The 25213-nt window shown below is 41.6% G+C and overlaps 1 protein-coding gene across 2 annotated transcripts in view; it reads left to right on the forward strand.

Annotated features, from left to right (window-relative positions):
- NHSL2 (NHS like 2) overlaps positions 1-11484 on the forward strand; it is a 261179-nt gene extending 249695 nt beyond the window's left edge. For both annotated transcript variants that reach the window (XM_075835616.1, XM_075835617.1), the window contains exon 8: positions 10108-11484. In XM_075835616.1, coding sequence (XP_075691731.1) covers positions 10108-10420 — 313 coding nt within the window. In that variant the 3' untranslated portion in view covers positions 10421-11484. The remainder of the gene's footprint in view (positions 1-10107) is intronic.
- The last annotated feature ends 13729 nt before the right edge of the window (positions 11485-25213 follow it).

Here is a 25213-nt window from a genome sequence, read left to right on the forward strand (position 1 = left end):
CTGTTACTAAATATGGGCCTCATAAAGAAACCCAGCATTAGGGACTACTGGTCATCTGATGTCCAATATAATACCCCCCTTTATGGCATCATTATGACCAAAAAAGATTTGAGGTTATCTTCAAATTTCTGCATTACGCAGATAATATCCCCGCTGCCCACCCCCTGATGATCCAAATTATGACCGTTTATTTAAAATAAGGCCTGTCATCAATCATTTTAATTTAAAATTTGCCCAAATTTACACCCCAGGTAAAAATATTGCGGTCGACGAGTCTCTGGTCAGTTTTAAGGGAAGGCTCCACTTCCGTCAATACCTCCCAAATAAAAGGGCCCGTTATGGAATAAAACTCTATAAGATCTGCGAAAGTTCCACTGTGTACACTCATTGTTTCCGGATTTATGAGGGAAGGGATTCCAAAATTGATCCCCCATGTGCCCCCCTTCCCTTAGTGTCAGCGGAAAAATTGTGTGGCATCTTATACGCCCACTACTTGGCCAGGGATATAATGTCTATATAGACAATTTCTATAAAAGTGCCTTTTGACAAGAGCGACAGTGGCCTGTGGCACGATCAAAAAAAATTCTAAGGGCCTCCCCAAAACCCTCCTGGGCCAGACATTGCCAAAAGGAGAAAGCAAAGCAATGTGCAGTGACAACATGTTGCTAGTGAAATATAGGGACAAGAAAGATGTCCACATTCTAACTAGCATTCATAAGGATAGCAGCATCCACGTTCCAGTTCGTGGCTCCAGCACCACTACTTCCAAGCCTGCCTGCGTACTGGATTATAACTGCTTTATGGGTGGGGTGGATCTATCTGATCAGGTCATAAAGCCGTATAGTGCCATGCGGAAAAGTAAGACCTGGTACAAGAAGCTGGCAGTCCACCTCACCCAAATGGCAATGTATAACGCATTTGTGGTGTCCAGATACGCAGGCAATAGAAACACATTTCTCCAATTTCAGGAGACAATAATCAAGGCCCTTTTATTTGACAACCCAGAAGGGGAGGGCCCTTCTTCTGGAGATTACAGTTGCCGTATAATTGCAGGCCAGTACTTTCCCTCAGTAAATCCCCCCACTTACAAGAAAACAAGACCCCAGAAAAGATGCCGGGTGTGTTCTAAAAAAGGCATTAGGAAAGACACTATCCACCAGTGTGAGACATGCCCCACAAAGCCAGGCCTATGAATCAATGAATGCTTCAAAATTTACCATACCTCCACTGAGGTTTAGATTATTTTATTTATACACCCGTTTATTTTACAAATTGGCCATTCTAAATTGATTTTTGAAGCTGAGTAATTTTATATCATATATTTTTGCCCACAAAAATTAAAATAAGCCCAAATAAAACTAAAAATTCTTACTACACCCCGAGATAAATACCTAAAGTGGTTTCACATTATAATTAGTCACACAAAATTAAAATATTTTTGAAAAACCCCTAACAAAATTCTCACTATACCCCTAGATGAATACCTACGTGGTTTCACGTTATAATTAGTCACAAGAAATTAGAGTTTTCAAAATAAGGTCAGTTGGAATCACTCAAATAGCATACTTGAGATAAAAATTTAATTTTTTATTTGACAGCATCATTTCATATAAATGTAATATTCCTTCAATACATATTTTTTTTATAATTTTACTGAGTTTGCCTATTTTTATAACTATGTCCTGCCATATAAAACTGTTATATTAATTCTTATAAACTGTTTGGTGATATGGGCATAGTTTTTTATATTTGGAGGTTACTCAATTTACGAGCTGTTCCTGATCAATACGTTATGGGCTTTTTTGTTGTTCAGGCTTTTGCACAACCTGTTAAACCCGAAAATACTTCCAGGAAAACTGACAATATCTTAGGGGATTAGTGATCCTTTACTGTCCATAAAGATGGTATTGGACACTGCCCTTTTATATATTCTGTAGGTGATTGGTAGTTTTGCGCAAATTACGGTTCCTACTTTGACGGGCAGGGACCTGTAATGGTGTGCCAACGTCCCTTGGCACGTTCGTCTCTGATATAGAGATTGATGGGGCTAAAGAGATGTTGTATGACCAGTCCCTTTGAAAAAAAGAAGTGACATTATAAAGCCCTGTTCTTTCATCCTGTGAACATGCTCAAGTTCTAAATTTTTTCCTCCAGTTCTCAAATATATTGACCTTCAGTCCAATACAGTTCTAATTTAAATTCTACCTGCTTTAACTGTTGTTAACAGCTGTGGACTGACACATTTGTTGGTCATCTGCTTTGTTAGCACGACATAGTTACATACACTGGCAAATGCACTTCTACGGGTTAATATGCTGTGGAAGGCAACCATGCCCCAAAAATAATAGATTTGGTAAAAAAATTACCACCTAAATACCATGATTCCGGCTATGAAAACCTAGCGGTACAAATACTCATTAAACCACTAGGTGAATACCTTAGGGATGCAGTTTTCAAAATTGGGTCATTTCTAGGGCTGTCAGGTAGTTCTGCAAGCTCAAATCCTTTACAGGCATGGAGTGGGGCCTATCAACTCATTCAAGCTTAACATATGTTCTGAAAAGCCAAAGGGTGCTTCTTTGCTTTGGGGTCACACTGTGTGGGCATGCAGCAGATTACGGCCTAAGTGGGGGTATTTCTTGACACAGGAGAAACTAGGTAATAAATGTTGGGGTGTGTCATCATTTTCATGTACTATTTTGGAAAAATATGTCCTAGAAATTCCGCATTTGTGAAAAAAATTAAAATGTTATTCTTGAGGGGTGAATTTTCCAAAATGGGGTCACTTTTGGGGGTTTCTACTGTTTTGGTCCCTCCAGGGCGTTGAAAACACGACATGGCACCGAAAACCTTTCCAACAATATCTGCGCTCCAAATGGCACTCCTTCCCTTCTGAGCCCTGCTATGGGTCTAAACAGCCATTTATTACCACATATGGGGTATTGCCATAATCGGGAGAAATTGCTTTACAAATGTTGGGGTGCTTTTTCTCCTTTATTTCTTGTAAAAATGAGAAAATTCTATGTCTTTTCAGAAACAAAGTAGATTTTCATCTTCACAAACTAATTCTAATAAATGAAGTAAAAAAACCAGTGGGGTCAAAATGCTAACTATACTCCTAGAAAAATTTCTTGAGGGGCGTAGTTTCCAAAATGGGGTCACTTTTGGGCGGTTTCTACTGGTTTGGTCCCTCCAGGGCGTTTAAAACACGACATGGCACCGAAAACCATTCCAACAATATCTGCGCTCCAAATGGCACTCCTTCCCTTCTGAGCCCTGCTGTGGGTCTAAACAGCCGTTTATTACCACATATGGGGTATTTCCGTAATCGGGAGAAATTGCTTTACAAATGTTGGGGTGCTTTTTCTTCTTTATTCCTTGTAAAAATTAGAAAATTCTATGTTTTTTCATAAACAAAGTAGATTTTCATCTTCACAAACTAATTCTAATAAATTAAGCAAAAAACCTGGGGGGGTCAAAATGCTAACTATACCCCTAGAAATATTTCTTGAGGGGTGTAGTTTCCAAATTGCAGTCACTTTTGGGGGTTTCTACTATTTTGGTCCCTCCAGTGTGTTGCAAACGCGACATGGCACCGAAAACAATTCCAGCAAAATCTGCGCTCCAAAATCCAAATGTCGCTCCTTCCCTTCTGAGCTCTGGCGTGGGTCTAAACAGACGTTTCTTAGCACATATGGGGTATTGCCGTAATCGGGAAAAATTTCTTTACAAATGTTGGGGTGCTTTTTCTCCTTTATTCTTTGTAAAAATTAGAAAGTTCTATGTTTTTTCAGAAACAAAGTAGATTTTCATTTTCACAGACTAATTCCAATAAATTCAGTAAAAAACCTGTGGGGTCAAAATGCTAACTATACCCCTATAAAAATTCCTTGATGGGTGTAGTTTCCAAAATGCGGTTACTTTTGGGGGTTTCTACTGTTTTGGTCCCTCCAGTGCGTTGCAAACGCGACATGGCACCGAAAACAATTCCAGCAAAGTCTGCGCCCCAAAATACAAATGTCGCTCCTTCCCTTCTGAGCTCTGGCGTGGGTCTAAACAATAGTTTATTACCACATATGGGGTATTGCCGTAATCGGGAGAAATTGCTTTACAAATGTTGGGGTGTTTTTTCTCCTTTATTCCTTGTAAAAAATAGAAAACTCAATGTTTTTTCAGAAAAAAAAGTATATTTTTATCTTCACAGACTAATTCCATTAAATTTAGCAAAAAAAATGGTTGGGTCAAATGCTAACTATACCCCAAGATAAATTCCTTGAGGGGTGTAGTTTCCAAAATGGGGTCACTTTTGGGGGGTTTCCACTGTTTTGGCACCACAAGACCTCTTCAAACTGGACATGGTGCCTAAAATATATTCTACAAAAAGGAGACCCCAAAATCCCCTAGGTGCTCTTTTGCTTCTGAGGCCTTTGCGTCAGTCCAGTAGCGCACTAGGGCCACATGTGGGATATTTCTAAAAACTGCAGAATCTGGGCAATAAATATTGAGTTGCGTTTCTTGCGTAAAACCTTCTGTGTTACAGAAAAAAATGTATTACAAATTAATTTTAACAAAAAATATGAAATTTGTAAATTTCACCTCTACTTTGTTTTAATTCCTGTGAAATTGTTAAAAGGGTTAAAACACTTTCTGAATGCTGTTTTGAATACTTTGAGGGGTGACGTTTTCAAAATGGGGTGATTTATGGGGACTTTCTAATATTTAAGGCCCTCAAAGCCACTTCAGAACTGAACTGGTCCCTGAAAAAATAGCCTTTTGAAATTTTCTTGAAAATGTAGGAAATTGCTGCGAAAGTTCTATGTCTTGTAACGTCCTAGAAAAATAAAAGGACGTTCAAAAAACTATGCAAACATAAAGTAGACATATGGGATATGTGAAATAGTAGCTATTTTGTGTGGTATTACTATCTGTTTTACAAGCAGATACATTAAAATTTAGAAAAATGCAAATTTTTGCAAGTTTTCTATAAATCTTGGTGTTTTTCACAAATAAATATTGAATTTATCGACCAAATTTTTTCACTAACATAAAGTACAATATGTCACGAGAAAACAATCTCAGAATCGCTTGGATAGGTAAAAGCATTCAAAAGTTAATACCACATAAAGTGACACATGTCAGATTTGAAAAAATGGGGCTGGATCTGAAGGCCAAAATGAGCTCGGTTCTGAAGGGGTTAAATGTACGAAAACATAACAAAAACTATATAAAAACAATATAAATTTTGTATTACCATGATGGTACTGACCCGCAGAGCAAAGGTAACATGTAATTTTCACCATAAAGTGAGCACCGTAAAAACAAAACCCATAAGAAAATGGTGGAACTGCAAATGTAGAGCTTGTTGGGAAAGTCATTGTTCGTGAAAACCTTGGTAACAGTGACCACAATATATTTGCATTTTACTTATACTGTAAAAAACAAACACAGGCTGGGAGGGGCAAAAAAAACTTAATTTTAAGAGGGCCAATTTCCCCAGGACGAGGGCTGCAATTCAGGACTTAGACTGGGAACAACTAATGTCAAATAATGGTACAAATGATAAATGGGAAAACTTAAAATCCGCTTTGTATCATTATAGTGCAAAATTTATTCTCATAAGTAACAAGTATAAATGACTAAAATTAAACCCCACACGGCTTACACCTTCTGTGAAATGGACAATATATGACAAAAAAAGGGCATTTAAAAAATACAAATCTGAGTGTACAGCTCTAGCCTTAGTAAATTATAAAGAGCATAATACAATCTGTTAAAAAGTAATAAAATCAGCAAGAATACAAAATGAAAGGCCAAGAATAGCAAAACAAATCCTAAAAAATTCTTCAAGTATATAAATGCAAAAAAGCCAAGTTCTGAACATGTAGGACCCCAAAATATTGGTAATGGGGAGTTGGTCACAGGGGATCAAGAAGAGGCAGACTTACTAAATCGGTTCTTTAACTCTGTATATACAACAGAAGAAAGAGCAGCTAATGTAGCTGGTGCCAGTGCTGTTAATGCATCAACTAATATACTGAATTGGCTGAATGAAGATATTTTCCAAGTTTCTAAGTTAAATAAAATAAATATGCAAAAAGCTCCGGGGCCAGATGGGATACACCCTAGAGTTCTTACAGAACTTCATTCAGTTATTTCTGTCCCCCTCTTTATAATATTCAGAGATTCCCTAGTGACTGGAACTGGCGCAGGGCAAATGTGGTACCTATTTTCAAGAAGGGCTCTAGGTCTTCCCCGGGTAATTATAGACCAGTAAGCTTAACATCCATTGTGGGAAAAATGTTTGAGGGGCTATTGGGGTACTATATACGGGAGTATGTGACAAGAAAAATTATTATAAGTGACAGCTAGGACGGTCTTACTAAGGACTAAGTGTTTTTGGACTTTGCCAAGGCATTTCACTGTCCCTCATAGACGCCTAATGGTTAAATTATGATCTATAAGTTCAGAAAGTATAGTTTGTAGTCAGCAGGATGAGCGGGGTCTGCGGTCCGAGACCACGACCGTTACAGTACCCCTCTTATGCCCCCTCTTTTTGGGTCCAGAGCGAGAGAGGAATTTTTTAATGTGGGTAGGGGCATCAAGATTTACTTCTGGCTCCAAGGACCTCTCCTCAGGACCAATCCCTCTCTAATCCGCTACATAGAAAGTCCTTCCTCCTATTCTCTTGCAGTCCAGGATCTCCTTTACTTTGAACACATCGGAAGAACCGCTGGGAGCAATCGCAGGACTAGGAGTCTTACTGTAGCAGTTCAGTACCACAGGTTTCAGGACGGACACATGAAAGGAGTTGGGGATTTTGAGGGTAGGAGGCAGCCGAAGCTTAAAGGAGACAGGGTTAATCTGTTGTAGGATCTCAAAAGGACCAAGGAACCTGGGAGAAAATTTGTACGAAGGAAACTTCAGCCGAATATTTCTTGATTACAGCTAGACTTTGGTACCCGGAAGAAACGAATGCGGCTCTCTTCTTCTTGTATCCGCTTTTCTCTTCATGCGATTGACTGCCAGGAGAATAGAGGACCGGGTCTGCTGCCAGATTTGTAGAAAGTCCCCAAATGCAGAGTCAGCTGCGGGTACTTGAGATGTAGCCAAAACAGGAAGACAGAATCGTGGATGTTGACCGTAGACAATGAAGAACGATGTGGAAGCAGTGGACTTACTTGTTGATTGTTATATTAGAACTCGGCTCATGGAAGAAGCTGTATGGAAATTAAGTGATGAAGATAATTCTCCATGATCTGGTTAATCCTCTCGACTTGACCATTGTAGTGGAGTTAGTAGGCTGAGGAAAAATCCAATTTCACATCCAGGAGTTTACAGAGGGCTCTCCAGAATTTTGAGGTGAACATATCAGACACGATATGAAGGGGCAAGCCATGCAAGTGGAAGATGTGCTGAATGAAAAGATTTGCCAGTCGAGGAGCAGAAGAGAGCCCGGTCAGCGGGATAAAATGTGACATCTTCTAGAACAGGTTGTCACGTTGGGTACGTGGACCCACTGGGCCGTACCGCCTTAACGGTATGGCAGCTGGCCAACAGGACACAGGTCAAAGTCTATAATTCGTATAGGTGTACCTGTGGTAGCTTCAGACAGTAGCGAGGCAGGCTCAGAAGGGACGGACACCAGGCATGGTGTAACAGGACAGGTGTGGTACACAGCACAGCACGACTCCAACTCAATAGGGCACTTAACCAGGATAGCACGGGATACAGGTTACAGGTAGCAGGAACGGGAAACACTGGGAACTGGAAGACACTAGGAGACCATTTGCAGAGACAAACTAGGGTAACGACAACAAAGATAAGGCAAGGCAGGAAGGGGCTGGGCCCCTCTTCTAGTCCAGGGTGCTCATGGACTAATTTGGCACTTTAACTTAGGTGCAAGCGCTGGCCCTTTAAGAGCAAGCATGAGCGTGCGTGCACACTCTACGGGACCCGGCCGAGAGAAGCGGAAGTGAGAGCTGGCATATCCTGAGGAGGAGATGGGGGCCAGCGCTCACAGATCCATGGCTGCGGCCGTCAGGTGGCGAGTGAGCCTAACGGCCTGTGGCCATGGGCAGGACACCGGTCCACCACCTCCCAGACAGTATTTCATCCTGCTGCGGGAGGAAGGTCTGTGACAAAGTCCATCGCAATGTGCTGCCAGGGGGCCTTGGGCACAGGCAGAGGTTGGAGCAGACCGGCAGGCTTGGAGTGAGCAACCTTGTTAGAAGCACACACAGTGCAGGAAGAGACAAAGTCCACAAAATCTTTGGGTAGCGTGGGCCACCAGAAATGACGAGCTATCAGGTCTTGTGTCTTACGAACACCAGCATGCCCAGCCAGTATGGAGCTGTGTCCCCCCAGCCAAGAATTATTCTCCTGTCTGCCAACCAAACAAAAATCCTCCCTGGAGGGATGTCAACTTGCAGTGACAATGCAGGACGGATCTATGATACATTAAGTGGTCTCCACAGTGTCCTCTGTAAAATGACCTAGACAGGGCATCGGCCCTCACATTTTTGTTAGCGGGGCGGTAGTGGAGCACAAATTGGAAACTGGTGAAGAACAGTGACCACCTGGCTTGATGGGGGTTTAGCCATTGAGCTGACTGGAGATAGGTAAGGTTCTTGTGGTCAGTGTATATCAGGATGGGGTGAGCTACGCACTCAAGCATATGTCTCCCCTCCTCCAGAGCCAATTTGATGGCCAGTAGCTCCCGATTCCCAATAGAGTAATTGCGCTCTGTGGAGGAAAAAAGTCCCGAGTATACTACGGCCTTTCCTTTGAAGCTTCTCTGACACAGAAGTGCACCTGCATGGACTCACAGGATAGGGATATAATATTACCACTTTATAAAGCATTAGTGCGGCCTCCTCTAGAATATGCAGTTTTGTTCTGGGATCCAGTTCATAGAAGGGATGCGCTGGAGTTGGAAAAAATAAAAAGAAGAGCAACTAAACTAATAAGGGGAATGGAGAATCTATGTCATGAGGAAAGATTAAAATAATTAAACCTATTTAGCCTTGAAAAGAGACGACTAAGGGGGGACATGATTAACTTATATAAATATATTAATTGCACATACAAAAAATATAGTAAAATCCTGTTCCATGTAAAACCCCCTCAAAAAACAAGGGGGCACGCCCTCCATCTGGAGAAAAACGGTTCAATCTGCAGAGGCGACAAGCCATCTTTACTGTGAATCTGTGGAATAGTCACCGCAGGAGCTGGTCACAGCAGGGACAGTAGATGGCTTTAAAGAAGGCAAAATTTCCTAGAGCGGAAAAATATCAGCTCCTCTGTCAATGTGTAGAAATTTTGTTTCATCCCTTCCCTTTTTTCCCATCCCTTGGTTGGACTTGATGGACATGTGTCCTTTTTCAACCGTACTAACTATGTAAGGTCCCATGCACACGGCCGTGCCCATAATCACTTGCTGCGATTGCAGACAGCCGTCTGCATTTTTGACCCGTGCTCCCATACAAAGTATGGAAGCACAGCCCGTAAAAAGCAAAAGTTAGGACATGTCCTATATTTTGCGGTACACTTCTACAGCCCGGACACCTTCCCGTAAATAAACGGGACGGTGTCCGTGGACAATAGAAGTGAATGTGTCCGTAATTGCAGGCCGTAATTGAGGTCTGCAATTACAGCCGATTTTTACGGTCGTGTGCATGGGGCCTTACTATGCAACTATGGGACTGCTGTTTTTTTTCCAATTCCACCCCACTCTGAATTTATTTCCCGCTTCCCAGTACATCACACATAGAATTAAGTAGTACCATTAGAAAGTAAAATTTTTCCCCATAAACATTAAGCCCTCATATGTCTGTGTCAACGAAAAATAAAAAAGTTATGATTTTTTGAAGGCAGGGAGAAAAAAACAAAAGCATAAAAATGAAAATTAGTCTGGTCCTGAAAGGGTTAAACTGCACTCTCTGCTATTTTTGTTTGAGAGGACCGCTCTTATGAAAATATATTTTTCTGTGCAGTTTTGGGTAGTCGTCTCAAAAAGGGTTCACTGTAACAAATCTATTCCTTATTACAAACAATCCAAATAATTTCTGACATATGCATAATGTAAACTTTACTTTATTTTTCTCTCAGGTCTAAAAGGAAGTTACTGGGTTGGAAAGACTCTGGAGACTCTTTTAGTAGCAGACAAAGCTCAGTGTCACCAGTTAAGAATTCATCAAGCTCAAATAGTGATTCTTCATATGGAACCTTGAGCATAAGTCGGACTTCCAGCAAAAATGAAGACTTTAAGGCTCTCCTCCAAAGGAAGGGCAGCAAGAGCGGCATAGGTAGCCGTCCCTCAGCTGCAGAGCTTTTGAAGACCACCAATCCTTTGGCAAGGAGAGTGATGAGCGAGTTTGCTCCAGAAATAGAAAAAAGTGGCAACACAAAAACTTTGCCCTGATAAGTTTCTCAAAGGCTTGAGGAAGAAGCAGTTTAATCTTAAATATGAACGTATAGACAGTGATTTACATACCATTTGTAGACATCTGGCCTTGCACAGTGCATGAACTCAGAAGTACTGTAAGGCCATTTTCTTAAAGCGATACCTAAATAAAAAAGTTTCCATCATTAACATGTTCACAGGAAATAAGCCTGTATCTTTTTGAATACAGCTGAAGTGATCTGGAATACTCTACACAGACAATAGTTTCTAAGCCATGTTGTGAGATGCCACTTGTAGTAATAATGTGACATCTACCACATCTTCTTCCTGCATTGTACAGAAATATGTGCATGGAATCCAGATATTGTTTGGCAACTACTATGAGAATTGCATTTCGTACTATATATTTAATTTTATATAAATTCCTGCCATCCAAGAACCGAGATTGGAAACAAACACAAGCTATGACTTGGCAGCCGTCTGTTTTCTGTAATTTGTCCAAGTGGTAGAGTATAATATACTGAAATTGTATATATAAATTGAATGAAATACCAATTGCTTAATATGAATCTGACAATAGTATTATCGACTTAAAGAGTATTATGCAAATCACTTCAAACAGTTCCAATATACTTAAAATTACAAAAGAATCTTTAAAAAACAACTAAGAGTTGTGTAGCAAGGGCCAAACATATTGTCATGGGATCCTTTACATAAGTATCTATGAATGTAACCATATCTCATTTTAATATACTGGTTTAACATTTCAATTGTAGTGGTCCTTTAAACGCTAGCATACGTCACATCATGATGGCTCTATTCTAGTCTAGATTTAGTGGCCTTTTAATCGAATACAGTAATGTAAAGGGAATATATGTAGGCTATATTCACAAACTTTTCTCAATGCAAATTCAACTATTCAGTGTAAGAGTTTGTACAACTATCCCGGAGGTGTTTATGTACATATAGATACTGCAAGCTATTCCTCTAATACTGATATGTATTTTAAGTCACTGTATCTTCTGTCTCTTCTCTTTTTCACCTACACAGGAGCCATAACATTAAAAGCTTTTACAGAATCATTTACCAGGATAGCAATGTGAATATTTACCATCTGTGAATTGACAATCATAAGTTTGAGTTCTGATGACATCATAATCATGTAAAGACTTCAAGGGGCATGTATAAAGGATGCATAACTAACTAAACTGGAACACATAATGTACCTATATGGACTATAATGAATTACATTATGAGAAAATGGCAATGGTTGTCATTCTCCTCCTGATAAGTGGCACTTTATACAAGCATTGGTAATGCCATCCATGTAGGTAAATTTTGATAAACTATAGTAATATTTAAATTTTTTATATCAGTCCCTCAAATGTATACGAAGTAAGTAGTGTGGATGTTGCTTAAAGGTATTGTCCACTTTTGGACAAATGTACTTTTAGAAATTATCTAATGACCACAGTGTGTAAGCCCCAGGAAACAATGGTGGCAACAACGTGCAGCTCACAAGTTGCTTTTCCATGTAAACGGTTGGCACAGTTAATCATTGGGTGACCACATAATACATGATTGTACTGAGTCTGCTAGAACGGCAACAGCTATTTGCGGCCGCTACTCACTCTGGCTAATAGCGGGGGATTCTGTGTGGTATGCCCCAACTTTGAGGTCCATGTTCTCTAATATGACATATGGATAGGGGTTGTTCAATAAATTTGTGTTAAAGATCCCTATTAATCAAAAATCATCCTCAACTTACAAACTTATAGCCATACTATACTACTTTCTAATGGAATGATCACTTTTTTGAAAACCTAAGCTCTCTAAAAGAAAAGACAAGTGTATTGTAAAACCCACGCCTGAAGCTAAAGATGTTGATTTCTCAGGATCATGTGTCATGCCATGAACCTACAGTTTTCAGCTGACAGCATTCGATATGATTAAACGTGTGAATTGTCTTTGTCTGCCCCATAGAGTCACATACCTACATACAGTATGTAGCCAGAAAACGGAATGTATTAGGACAGAGATAAAACCTTTGTAAGGCTTCGTTCACATCTGCATTGGGACTCCGTTCATGGGTTACGTCTGACCTTTCTGTCAGGGGAATCCATGAACGGAATACAAACTGAAACAAACGAAAACTATAGGTTTCCTTTTGCATCACCATTGACGCTGTTTAAGGGTTCCGTCGTTTTGACGGAATGAATAGCGCAGTCGACTATTGTATTAATTCAGTGAAAATGATGGAACCCTTAAACAATGATGACAAACGGAAACCATTTGCATCCGATCCGTCACCATTGAAATCAATGGTGATGCAAACGGAAACCTGTGGTTTCCGTTTGTTTCAGTTTAGATTCCGTTCATGGGTTCCCCTAATGAAAGGTCCGACAGAACCCATGAACGGAGTCCCAACGCAGATGTGAATGAAGCCCTTGATGTTCTGCAAGCATAGCCCAGGATTTACATACCTTTTGTAAGCCCCAGAGAAATGGAATGCTGCCAACATTAATGCAGTTTGTAACCATAAAATGCAATTGTTTTTCCAAATATTTCACCCATTATATTAGATCATATATGCTTATAGAATTCCTTGACAACCGACAAGACTGCTTCAGGGATCTGGCTGACCGAACTATATAAATGAGCACTGTACAAATAGTTGAGGATTACAACCATTCTATTATACAGTACAATACTACTTGTTAATCCGCATCACTGTACAGTAAACTATCTAATAAAAATATATATATACATACATATATATATATATATATATATATATATATGTACATATATATATATGTATGTGTGTGTGTGTATATATATATATATATATATATATATATATACATATACACACGTATATCTGGATGTCGTACTTTGTAATTAATGGACACACAGATCTCATTTTCTATTGGAAACATTGGAGCCTTGTGCTATGATGATGCTTTCAAACTGAGTTTTTTTCATAAGATTTCAATTATGAAGGAGGCCAGTTCTTCCCAGCCAACTTAAAGGGTTTTTTACACCAGGAACATTTATTACATAAATGTCGGATAGATACAGGTCCCATTTCTGGGGCCCGCACCTATCTCTAGTACTGGGTCACCTAAACCCTGTTCTGCCGCTCTGAACTCTGAAACAGATGAACTCTGTTCATAAGGAAGGAAACCGCGTAGCTTGCTCAGCTACACTGTTTCTGTAAGTCCCATAGAACTGAATATTAGGCAACGGAAACAGCGTAGCTTTCATGCTATGCTTCTTCCGTAACTGCCATTCACTACTATGGGACTTACTGAAGCAGCGCAGCCTAGTGAGCTCCCGACCATAAAGTCAGGAATTGACCGGGAGGCAGCGAGAGCAGAAGAAGGTAGAACAGGGATTAGGGGGCCCAGTTCCAGAGAGAGGTGCGGGTCCCGGAGGTGGGACCCGCATCTATCTGACATTTATGACATATCCTGTGGATATGTCATAAATCTCCCTGTTGGGAAAAACCCTTTAAGATTCTCCTTATGTTATCAACGAGATATTGCATATTCCAGGATTGTTCTTCAGATTTGAGGATGATGATGAGGATTTGTGTATAATTTCAAATGTATTCATCCGTATTGACTTTTATTTTGCATCCAGGTAATAAAATGTATTGGTTTACTAAAGATATATACATATATATATACTGTTGTTTATTTTGTGATGTCAGTAGCAGGTTTTCAAAGCTATAATACATGTCAAAACTCGATCATCACCTGAGCAATTGCATCCTCCTTTGTATCAATAACATCCTTAGGCTGAATGCACATGTTACGTATTACATGCAGATTTGCAGCGCGTATTTTCATGTGGCAAATCCCCAGCGTAATACAGTACCATCAAAGTAAATGAGATTTCAAGAACTCTCTTCTACACGATGCAGATTATTTCTGCGTGTAAATTGACCTGCGGTGCGTAATTTAAAATCTGCAGCATGTCAATTTAAACTGCGTTTCCATGTACGAATTGTATCTGACTAGTTTAACCCTTTCACGACCAAGGACGAAAATGCACGTCCTGGTCGACTGCTAGTTCCCGCACCAGGACGTGCATTTTCGTCCGCATTTCAAACTGTCAGGGGGGATTCAGACGAGCGCGATTTGCGCGCGTGCAGGCCGCGTATTTTCTGCGCATCACGCACAGCACTATAGAAGTCAATGAGGCAGTTCAAACAGTGCGTGATTCTTGCGCAGCGTTTGTTCGCTGCGTACTATACGCGACCGGTTCAAAAACTCTGCGTATTTCACGCATCACGCACCCATTGAAGTCAATGGGTGCGTGAAAATCACGCGCACCACACGGAAGCACTTCCATGGGACGAGCGTGATTCGCGCAACAGCAGTGAAAAGGATGAATGAAAACCGAAAAGCACCACGTGCTTTTCTGTTTCCGAACATCCAAACGGAGTGTCTTTGCGATGAGCGAAGCCGGACAAGCGTACCGAACTTCACCGGCTTCGGCCAAACTCGTTTTGGCCGATCCCGGCCAAAAAATTATCGGTACGCGACGTCAGGAGATAGTCACTGTCCATGGTGCTGAAAGAGTTAAACTGTTTCAGCACCATGGACAGTGACTTGCGATCCCAAAATACATTAACCTGTAAAAAAAAACCGAAGTTCTAACTTACCGATTACTCCTGTCTCCTTCCTGCAGTCCGACCTCCCGGGATGACACTTCAGTTCAAGTGACAGCTCCAGCCAATCACAGGCCAAGCACAGGCTGCAGCCAATCACAGGCTGCAGCGGTCACTTGGACTGCTGCGTCATCCAGGGAGGTGGGGCCCGATGTCAAGAGAGGCGCGTCACCAAGGACGCGTCACCAAGGACGCGTCACCAAGGCAACGGCCGGGAAGTTCTCGGTAAGTAGGAACTTTATCTTTTTTTTTTACAGGTTTTTCGCTGTTGTGTTCGGCATTCACTGTCGAGGGTGCTGAAAGATTTAGCTCTTTCAGCACCTTGGACAGTGACGGGCGTTGACAAGCCTCATCTCTATGATGCCGGCTGCGCGAAAATCACGCAGCCGCGCATCAGACACGCATGACACACGCAGCTGTCAAATGGTTTTTGCGCTCGCAAAACGCTGCGTTGTTTGCGCGCGCAAAAACGCAACGTTCGTGTGAATCTCCCCTCACTCTGTGTAAACACAGAGTGACAGACCCGCGCTGACAGCTGTCCTAGACAGCTGAGACATCAGTCTCGCCGGTCAGCGGACCATCGCCGCTGCTTTCGGCAGTTAACCCCTTAAGTGCGGCGACGGATTGCCGTCGCCGCATTTAAGTGGTTTGAAGCACATCAGCAGCCCCCACGAAGTGATCGTGGGGGCTACCGATGCTTGTCACGGCAATCGGAGGTCAGATAATGACCTCCGGGTTGCCATGTACGGAAGCCTCGGAGGAACAGCCTCCGGCCGTTCCTCCTCTGCTTCCTGTCAGTGTGACAGTCACGTCACAATGACAGTTGGAGTACATTACACTACGTGTGTAGTGTAATGTACTCTAGCAGCGATCAAAGCTGCAAGACTAAGTGTCCCCTAGTGGGACAAGTAAAAAAAGTAAAAAAAGTAATAAAAATGTTTTAAAAAAAGTGTAAAAATAAAAGTTAGAAGTGATATAAACATGAACTGTTTTTTTTCCTATAATAAAACTTTTATTATAGAAAAAAAATGAACACGTTAAAAAAGTACACATATTTCATATCACCGCGTTCGTAACGACCCCAACTATAAAACTGTAATGTTATTTTCCCCGCACGATGAACATCCCAAAAAAAATCAATAAAAAACGACGACAGAATCACAATTTTTTTGGTCACCACCGCTAACTAAATAAAGAATAAAAAGTGATCAAAAAGTCGCATGTTCCCAAAAATAGTACCAATACAAACTTCTATCCGTCCCGCAAAAAACAAGCCCTTACACAGCTTTTTTGACTAAAAAATAAAAAAATTACGGCTCTCAGAATATGGTGACACAGAAATTTTTTTTGTTTATAAATAAGTCATTTTATTGTGCAAACGCTAAAAAAAAGGACCAAACCTATAAATATATGGTATCGCCGTAATCGTACCGACCCGCAGAATAAAGTAAAAATGTCATTTATAGCGTACGGTGAGCGCCGCAAAAAGAAAACCTAAAAAAACGGTGTCAGAATTCCTGTTTTTTGCTCAGGATTGCAAAAAAATGTAACAAAAAGTGATAAAAAAAAATAAATCGCATGTACCCCAAAATGGTACCAATGAAAACGACAGATTGTCCCGCAACAAATAAGCCCTCACAGGGCTCCAGTGGTGAAAAAATAAAAAAGTTCTTGCTCTCAGAATATGGCGATGCAAAATGTGCAGAGTGTTCCAAAAGCAGATAAGATCGGGCACCATTTATCAGTACGACACCGGCCACATAGCTATGAATTATTATTTATTTACCCCATTATTATACCCTCTTATTATGCCCTGATGAACTCCGTACAGATTACACATACCCCCACATTATAAACTGAAACACCAGCGAAACCCAAAACAAAAAAACTACCAAGCAAAATCTGCGCTCCAAAAGCAAAATGGCGTCCCTCCCTTCTGAGCCCTGCAGCGTGCCCAATCAACAATTTGCGCCCACACATACGGCGTCGCCATACCCGAGAGAACCCGCTTAACGTTTTATGAGGTATTTGTCTTCTGTGGCACAAACTGGGCACAACATATTATGCACTAAAATGGCGTATCAGTGGAAAATTGCAATTTTCACTTTGAACCATCTGCTGTGCACTAACCCCTTTGCGCACTATGACTTAATTGCCCGTCATGGTGCGGCGGTTGATGTATGGAGCGGGCGCACATGCTGTGCCCGCTCCATACGCTGTGGGTGTCGGCTGTGTATTACAGCAGGCCCCCTCGGTACTAACGGACAGGTACAGCGATCGCTCTGTTACAGAAGCCTGTAAGAATAACAATATTGCAGTATATTGTACCAGTGATCCAATGATCGCTGGATCAAGTCCCCTAAGGGGATTGAATAATAAAATGTGTAGAAGAATTATAGTTATTAGTAGTGAGAATTATTTTTTTTAAAGTTAAAAAAACAAAACACCTTTTCGCATTTTTCTTCTAAAGTAATTTAAAAAAAATTAACAAAATTGGTATCGCTACGTCCGTAAAAGTCCGAACTATTACAATATACCATTATTTAATTTGCACAGTGCACACCTTAAAAAAATGTAATAATTGAAACCGCCAAAATCGCAGGTTTTTTTTTTTTGTCACCTTCGCTCTAAAAAAAAAATGTAATACAACTTTTGAATCACTTTTTATGTACCAAAAAATGGTACCAATAAAAACTGCACCTCCTCCCGCAAGAAATAAGCCCTCACACCGCTCTATTGATGGAAAAATAAAAAAGTTATGGCTCTTGGAAAGCGGGGAGTGAAAATCTAAAATATGAAAGCAAAAACTGGATCAGTCCTGAAAGGGTTAATTCATTTCTAATGAAAAAACGTATGACCACATGTGCGGTATTTCCGTACTCGGGAGAAATTGCTTTATAAAAAATGGTTGTTTTTTTCCTCCTTTATCCCTTGTGAAAATGAGAAAATTCAACATTTTAGTGGAAAAAATTTTGATATTATTTTTCGCGCCCTAATTCTAATAAACTCTGCAAAAGACCCGTGGGGTGTATATGCTCACTATACCCCTAGAAAAATTCCTTGAAGGTTTTTCCAAAATGGGGTCACTTTTGGCGGGGTTTCCACTGTTTTGGTCCCTCCAGTGCATTGCAAATGCGACATGGCACCGAAAACCATTCCAGCAAAATCATAAATCCAAATGGCGCTCCTTCCCTTCTGAGCCCTGCTGTGGGTCCAAACAGCAGTTTATTACCACATATGGGGTATTGTCGTAATCGGGAGACATTGCTTTACAAATGTTGGGGTGCATTTTCTTCGTTATTCCTTGTAAATAATAAAAATTTCTATGTTGTTTCAGAAAAAAAGTACATTTTAATTTTTACAGACTAATTCCAATATATTTAGCGAAAAACCTGTGTGGTCAAAATGCTAACTATACCCCTAGATAAATACCTTAAGGGGTCTAGTTTTCGAAATGGGGTCGTTTATGGGCAGTTTCTATCGTTCTGGCAGCTCAAAGCTTCTCCAAATGCACATTGGGGCCTAAAACATTTTCAAGCAAAATATGAGTCCTGAAAGCCTCCAGGTGCTCCCTTCCTTTGGGGCCCTGCCGTGTGTCCAAACAACGCATTAGGGCCACAATGTGGGTATTTTTGAAAACAGGAGAAAGAGGGTGATAGATTTTGGGGTGTGTTTCTTCATTCTCATGTTCGCTTTACAAAGAAATCGGTCTTCAAACTGATACTTTTATGAAAAAAGTGAAATAATTTTTTTTTTCACCTGTTATGCATTAAATTTAGCAAAAAACTGTGGGGTCAAAATACTTACCATACCCCTAAATAAATACCTTATGGGGTCTAGTTTTCTAAATGGGGTCGTTTATGGGGAGTTTCTATCGTTCTGGCAGCTCAAAGCCTCTCCAAATGTACAGTGGGGCCTAAAACATTTTCAAGCAAAATATGAGTCCTGAAAGCCTCCGGGTGCTCCCTCCCTTTCGGGCACTGTCGTGTGTCCAAGCAATGCATTAGGGTCACAATGGGGGCATTTTTGAAAACAGGAGAAACAGGGTGATATATTTTGGGGTGTGTTTCTTCATTCTCATGGTCGCTTTACACAGAAATCGGTCTTCAAAGTGATACTTTTATGAAAAAAGTTTTTTTTTGTTTTTTTTCACCTGCTATGCATTAAATTTAGCAAAAAACTGTGGGGTCAAAGTACGCACTACACCCCTAGATAAATACCTTAAAGGGTCTAGTTTTCTAAATGGGGTCGTTTATGGGGAGATTCTATCGCTCTGGTAGCTCAAAACCTCTCCAAATGTACAGTAGGGCCTAAAACATTTTCACGCAAAATATGAGTCCTGAAAGCCTCCGGGTGCTCCCTCCCTTTCGGGCCCTGTCGTGTGTCCAAGCAATGCATTAGGGTCACAATGGGGGCAGTTTTGAAAACAGGAGAAACAGGGTGATATATTTTGGGGTGTGTTTCTTCATTCTCATGGTCACTTTACACAGAAATCGGTCTTCAAAGTGATACTTTTATGAAAAAAGTGAAATTATATTTTTTTACGCCTGCTTTGCATGAATTCTTACAAAAAAACTGTGGGGTCAAAATACTTACAACACCCCTTAATAAATACCTTAAGGGGTGTAGTTTTCAAAATGGGGTCACTTGTGGGGGTTTCCACCATTCTGATACCTATGAGCATCTGAAAACCTGGCTTGGTGCAGGAAAACAAAATGTACTTCAAAATGTATAAAATTATTACTAAACTTGTAAGTCTTCCAAATTGCTAAAAAAAAATATTTTTTTTTCAAAAGTGCTGCCAAAATAGAGTAAAGAGATGGAAATATATATTTAATTAAAAAAATTGTGCAGTATGTATGTACATATGTCACATATTGCAGTTAAAAATAGGGAAAAATTATAATTTTTACAAAATTTCTTCAATTTCTCTATTTTTTAATTAATTTCCGCAAATCGTATCAGTCTACTTTTACCACTAAAATAAAGTACAACATGTGACGAAAAAACAATGTCAGAATTACTTGGATATTCAAGACTTTCACAGAGTTATTCTCTGATAAAGTCACACATACCAGATTTGACAAATCTGGCTTGGTCATTAAGGTACAAACATGCCCGGTCATTAAGGAGTTAAAAGAAAGACACACCAAAATACGCAGCATAAAACTGCACCTATTTCCGCAACAAAATGTAAAAAACGCACCTAAATACGCATTTTAAAAAAACGTACCATTAGGTGCGGTTTTAGCTGCGGAATTATGTACATACGCCTTCAATTTTGGTGCGGATTTTCCACATCAAATTATGCAACGTGCACATGTAGCTTTCTAGTAGTTTCGTAGTTTCATAGTATCAGTTTGTAAGGACAGAAGTAGATGTATGTCTATCCAGTTCAGCCTATTATTCTGCAATGTTGATCCGCAGGAAGGCAAAACCACCATGAGCCCAAAAAATATTTTCCTCGTAGGGAAAACTTCCTTCCCAATACTAATATGGATATCATAATAAATCCCTGACCCAGCTGTCCAGCAGAGTCGTGACATGAAGCTCCTGGGCCCCAATGCAAAATCTGTAACATGGCCCCCAATCTACCATGTGCAATTTATAATACTTGTGTCTTCTTATGTGGCAAAGGCTCCGTTGCCCGGCTGGTATTGCTACCTCTGCTCCCACTATAGCTATGCCCCTGCTCTCCAGATTTGTATGTGCCATGTGCATTGTGCATTGGATGTGCCATGTGCATTGGATGATCCTATTCTGTCAGTTTGGGTTACCAATCACTGAAGCTGTTCCAGCACATAGATGTTTATACTCCAAAATATCAGTGCTTACATTCGGACGGGACTAGGGAAAATAGGAGATCACATATGCTAATGAGAGTATGTAGCAGTGCTGTGTTTCTCTGTGCACCATCTCACTCCAGCAAGCAAACTCTTAGTGTACATTCACATAGAGCAGTAATGGTGCGCCAGAGAGAGCTGATGGAGCACAAGCCTACACTGAGTTGTGCATGGAAGCTGTGCGGCTCCACACAAGGATGCTGTACGGCCTCTGTGCACTGCTGTACAGGCTCAACCATGTGCATGGGGCCTTGCACTGGGTTCACAACCCTGTGAGAATCCACAGTAAATTACAACAGATTAGGTGAAATTGGCAAAATGCTGAATAAATTCGAGGCAGAATAGAACAAGCTATGGAATTTAAAACCTGCAGCATACTAATTAAATCAGCGCTTATTTTTTCTGCTGTGTGCATTGTACCTTATTTTGGTGCAGATTTCCCTAAATATAGCCTATTTTTCAAGTAATTGAAAACACTTTGATAAGCACTTTGCAGGGGGCAGACACAGACAGCAGAGGAACCCTGTGCAAGAACAGTAAATGGGCCCCCTGCTCTCAAAAGGCCTTATTCACACGGATACATATTTCGCATCAGTATTTGTAAGCCAAAACCAGGTGTGGGACCAAACCAAAATACTATATCTATTTATGTTCCACTCCTGGTTTTCAACTCCAAAACTAATGCAAAATACTGACCTAAATACTGCCATGTGAAAGAGGCCTTATAGCTCTTTATAGAGCATCCTACTTATGTTTCTCTAACAATCCACCAGTAATTGTGAGCTATAGACAGTTGGAAGCTGCTAGCTGCTTATAAGGTGGCATGGGGCTCCCTTACCTAGTGTGCTCCTGCACCACTGTATGTCCGCCCTGCCACCTCTTTCATCAGTTTAGCAGGAACAATTTAGTAAATTCAATTCCTCCAACTGTGATAGGGCATCTCCAGATAACTCTGGAACCCGTATATGGTGTCACTTATTCTACATTTTTGTTAAATAGTTCACAATATATCATATGTGGCATACAATGACAGCATAACTGCTACCTGTTAGGGTATGTTCACACGGCCGTAAACGCCCGAAAAATGGCCGAAAAATTTCAAGCAGAACGCCTCCAAACATCTGCCCATTGATTTCAACGGGAAAACGGCGTTCTGTTCCGACGGAGCGTTTTTCACTGCATTTTTTTACGGGTAAAAAACGGCCGCAAAAAAGAAGTGCAGGACACTTCTTGGGACGTTTTTGGAGCCATTTTCCATAGACTAGAGAAAAAAGCTCAAAAAACGTCCGTAAAAAAACGCAGCGAAAAACAGCTCCGTATTTTGAGACGTTTTTGTTCACTGTGTGTGAACATACCCTTATGCTGGGACTTATGGTGCCGCAAATCTTTCTTGTTTAGAATAAGAAATAAAATGTAAGTGTGTTTGTTTAAAGAGGCTCTGTCACCAGATTTTGCAACCCCTATCTGCTATTGCAGCAGATAGGCGCTGCAATGTAGATTACAGTAACGTTTTTATTTTTAAAAAACGAGCATTTTTGGCCAAGTTATGACCATTTTTGTAATTATGCAAATGAGGCTTGCAAAAGTCCAAGTGGGTGTGTTTAAAAGTAAAAGTCCAAGTGGGCGTGTATTAGGTGCGTACATCGGGGCGTTTTTAATACTTTTACTAGCTGGGCGCTGTGAAGAGAAGTAACATCCTCTTCTCTTCAGAACGCCCAGCTTGTGACAGTGCAGATCTGTGACGTCACTCACAGGTCCTGCATCGTGACGGCCACATCGGCAGCAGAGGCTACAGTTGATTCTGCAGCAGCATCAGCGTTTGCAGGTAAGTCGATCTTACCTGCAAACGCTGATGCTGCTGCAGAATCAACTGTAGCCTCTGCTGCCGATGTGGCCGTCACGATGCAGGACCTGTGAGTGACGTCACAGATCTGCACTGTCACAAGCTGGGCGTTCTGAAGAGAAGAGGATGTTACTTCTCATCAGAGCGCCCAGCTAGTGAAAGTATTAAAAACGCCCCGATGTACGCACATAATACACACCCACTTGGACTTTTACTTTTAAACACACCCACTTGGACTTTTGCAAGCCTCATTTGCATAACTACAAAAATGGTCATAACTTGGCCAAAAATGCTCGTTTTTTTTTAAATAAAAACGTTACTGTAATCTACATTGCAGCGCCTATCTGCTGCAATAGCAGATAGGGGTTGCAAAATCTGGTGACAGAGCCTCTTTAAAGAAAAACTACTGCAACCGAGTTCTAGTATATATTTTTATATATATATTTGCAAACACTGGCGTAGCTATAGGGGTCGCAGCGGTAGCAATTGCGACCGGGCCCCGAAGCCAGGGGGGCCCACGGCCCCCCCGCACCACATCAATAAAAAGTTACTATAGTAACTCGGGCCGCGGGCCCCTGTTACTATAGTAACATACTTTACTTACCTTCCTGGTTCCGGATCGCAGCGGAGGTCCTGACGTCAAGCGCTGTGCGCAGCGCATGACGTCACAGCGCTATGCCGCCGCGCACAGCATCGAGAGGACAGAACTCCCGCCGCGGCCGAAGAGGAAGGTAAGGTTAGCCCTGACTGGCGGGGTCTGACTCCCGGGACCCGCCAATCAGCTGTTTTGAACGGGCCGCAGCACTCGTACGAGAGCTGCTCCCCTTCATTCCTGTCACTTCATTCCGGTCACACTGTGAATCGGTGTCGGCGATTCACAGCGTGTGCGAGTAGTGAAATGAAGCGGAAGCAGCTCTCGTACGAGTGCTGCGGCCCCTTCAAAACAGCTGATTTGCGGGTCCCGGGCGACACATCAGCTATTGATGGCCTATCCTGTGGATAGGCCATCAATGCTTAGGGACTGCACAACCCCTAAGCCTACGATGTAGCAGGCTTAGGGGGCCCATGAGACAGGATCACAGATTGTGTGATCCTGTCTGCTGGGCCCTGTATCTAAGCCAATCACATGGTAGGCTTAGATACATGGCCCATGCGTGATCCTATCTGCTGGGCCCTGTATCTAAGCCTACCACACTGTAGGTTTAGATACAGGGCCCCAGCACACAGTAATCTTATACTGTATAAGATTACTGTCTGCTGGACCCTGTATCTAAGCCTACAGTGTGGTAGGCTTAGATACAGGGTCCCACAGACAGTATCACACATGGGCCCTGTATCTAAGCCTTACGGTATGTGCACAGACACTAATTACGTCCGTAATTGACGGACGTATTTCGGCCGCAAGTACCGGACCGAACACTTATACTTATGTACGATGCTAGGAGTCCCTGCCTCGCTGCAGGACAACTGTCCCGTACTGTAATCATGTTTTCAGTATGGGACAGTAGTTCCACGGAGAGGCAGGGACTCCTAGCATCGTACATAAGTATGATGCTAGGAGCCCGGCTCCCTGCACTGTGTTCGGTCCGGTACTTGCGGCCGAAATACGTCCGTCAATTACGGACGTAATTAGTGTGTGTGCACATACCCTAACACACGTGTTACTAATAATTTTTTGTGTTTTCTTACAGGTTCGGTCGTTGGACTACGGCGGATTCCAGGACTACTTCGATGACAGCTTTTTTTTTTATTAATAAAATGGTTAATGGGGGTTGTGTGGGTTTTTTTTTAATTTCAATAAAATATTTTTTCTATGTCTTTGTGTTTTTTTTTTAAACTATATTACTACCGCCTTAGTAATGGCCGCCGGCTGATTGACAGCGTCCATTGCTAAGGCGGGACTTAGTGTTAGCTGTTGCAGAGGCTAACACTAACCCCCTTTATTACCCCGGTACCCACCGCCACCAGGGGATCTGGGAAGAGCCGGGTACGATCCAGTACCTGACCATCTGTAGTGATGGTCGGCCACTGGGGTGGCCGCAGGCTGGTATTATCAGGAGGGGAAAGGCCAAAAACAGTGGCCCTTCCCATCCTGGTAATGCTGCCTGCTGCTGCTTTATTGTATCTGGCTGGTTATGAAAATGGGGGGGACCCCACGTCATTTAAATAAAAAATAATTGGAAAGAACGATGTCGTGTCCCCCCCAATTTTCATAACCAGCCAGATACAACACAGCAGCAGCAGGCAGCATTACAAGGGTGGGAAGGGCCACTGTTTTTGGCCTTCCCCAGCCTAATGCTACCAGCCTGCGGCCACCCCGGTGCCTGCCCGTCACTACAGATGATCGGGTACTGGTTTGTACCCGGCTCTTCCCAGTACCCCTGGTGGCGGTGGGTACCGGGGTAATTATGGGGGTTAGTGTAGCCTCTGCACCGGCTAACATTAAG

Source organism: Rhinoderma darwinii, chromosome 8, assembly GCF_050947455.1.
Source record: "Rhinoderma darwinii isolate aRhiDar2 chromosome 8, aRhiDar2.hap1, whole genome shotgun sequence".
NCBI lineage: Eukaryota > Metazoa > Chordata > Amphibia > Anura > Rhinodermatidae > Rhinoderma > Rhinoderma darwinii.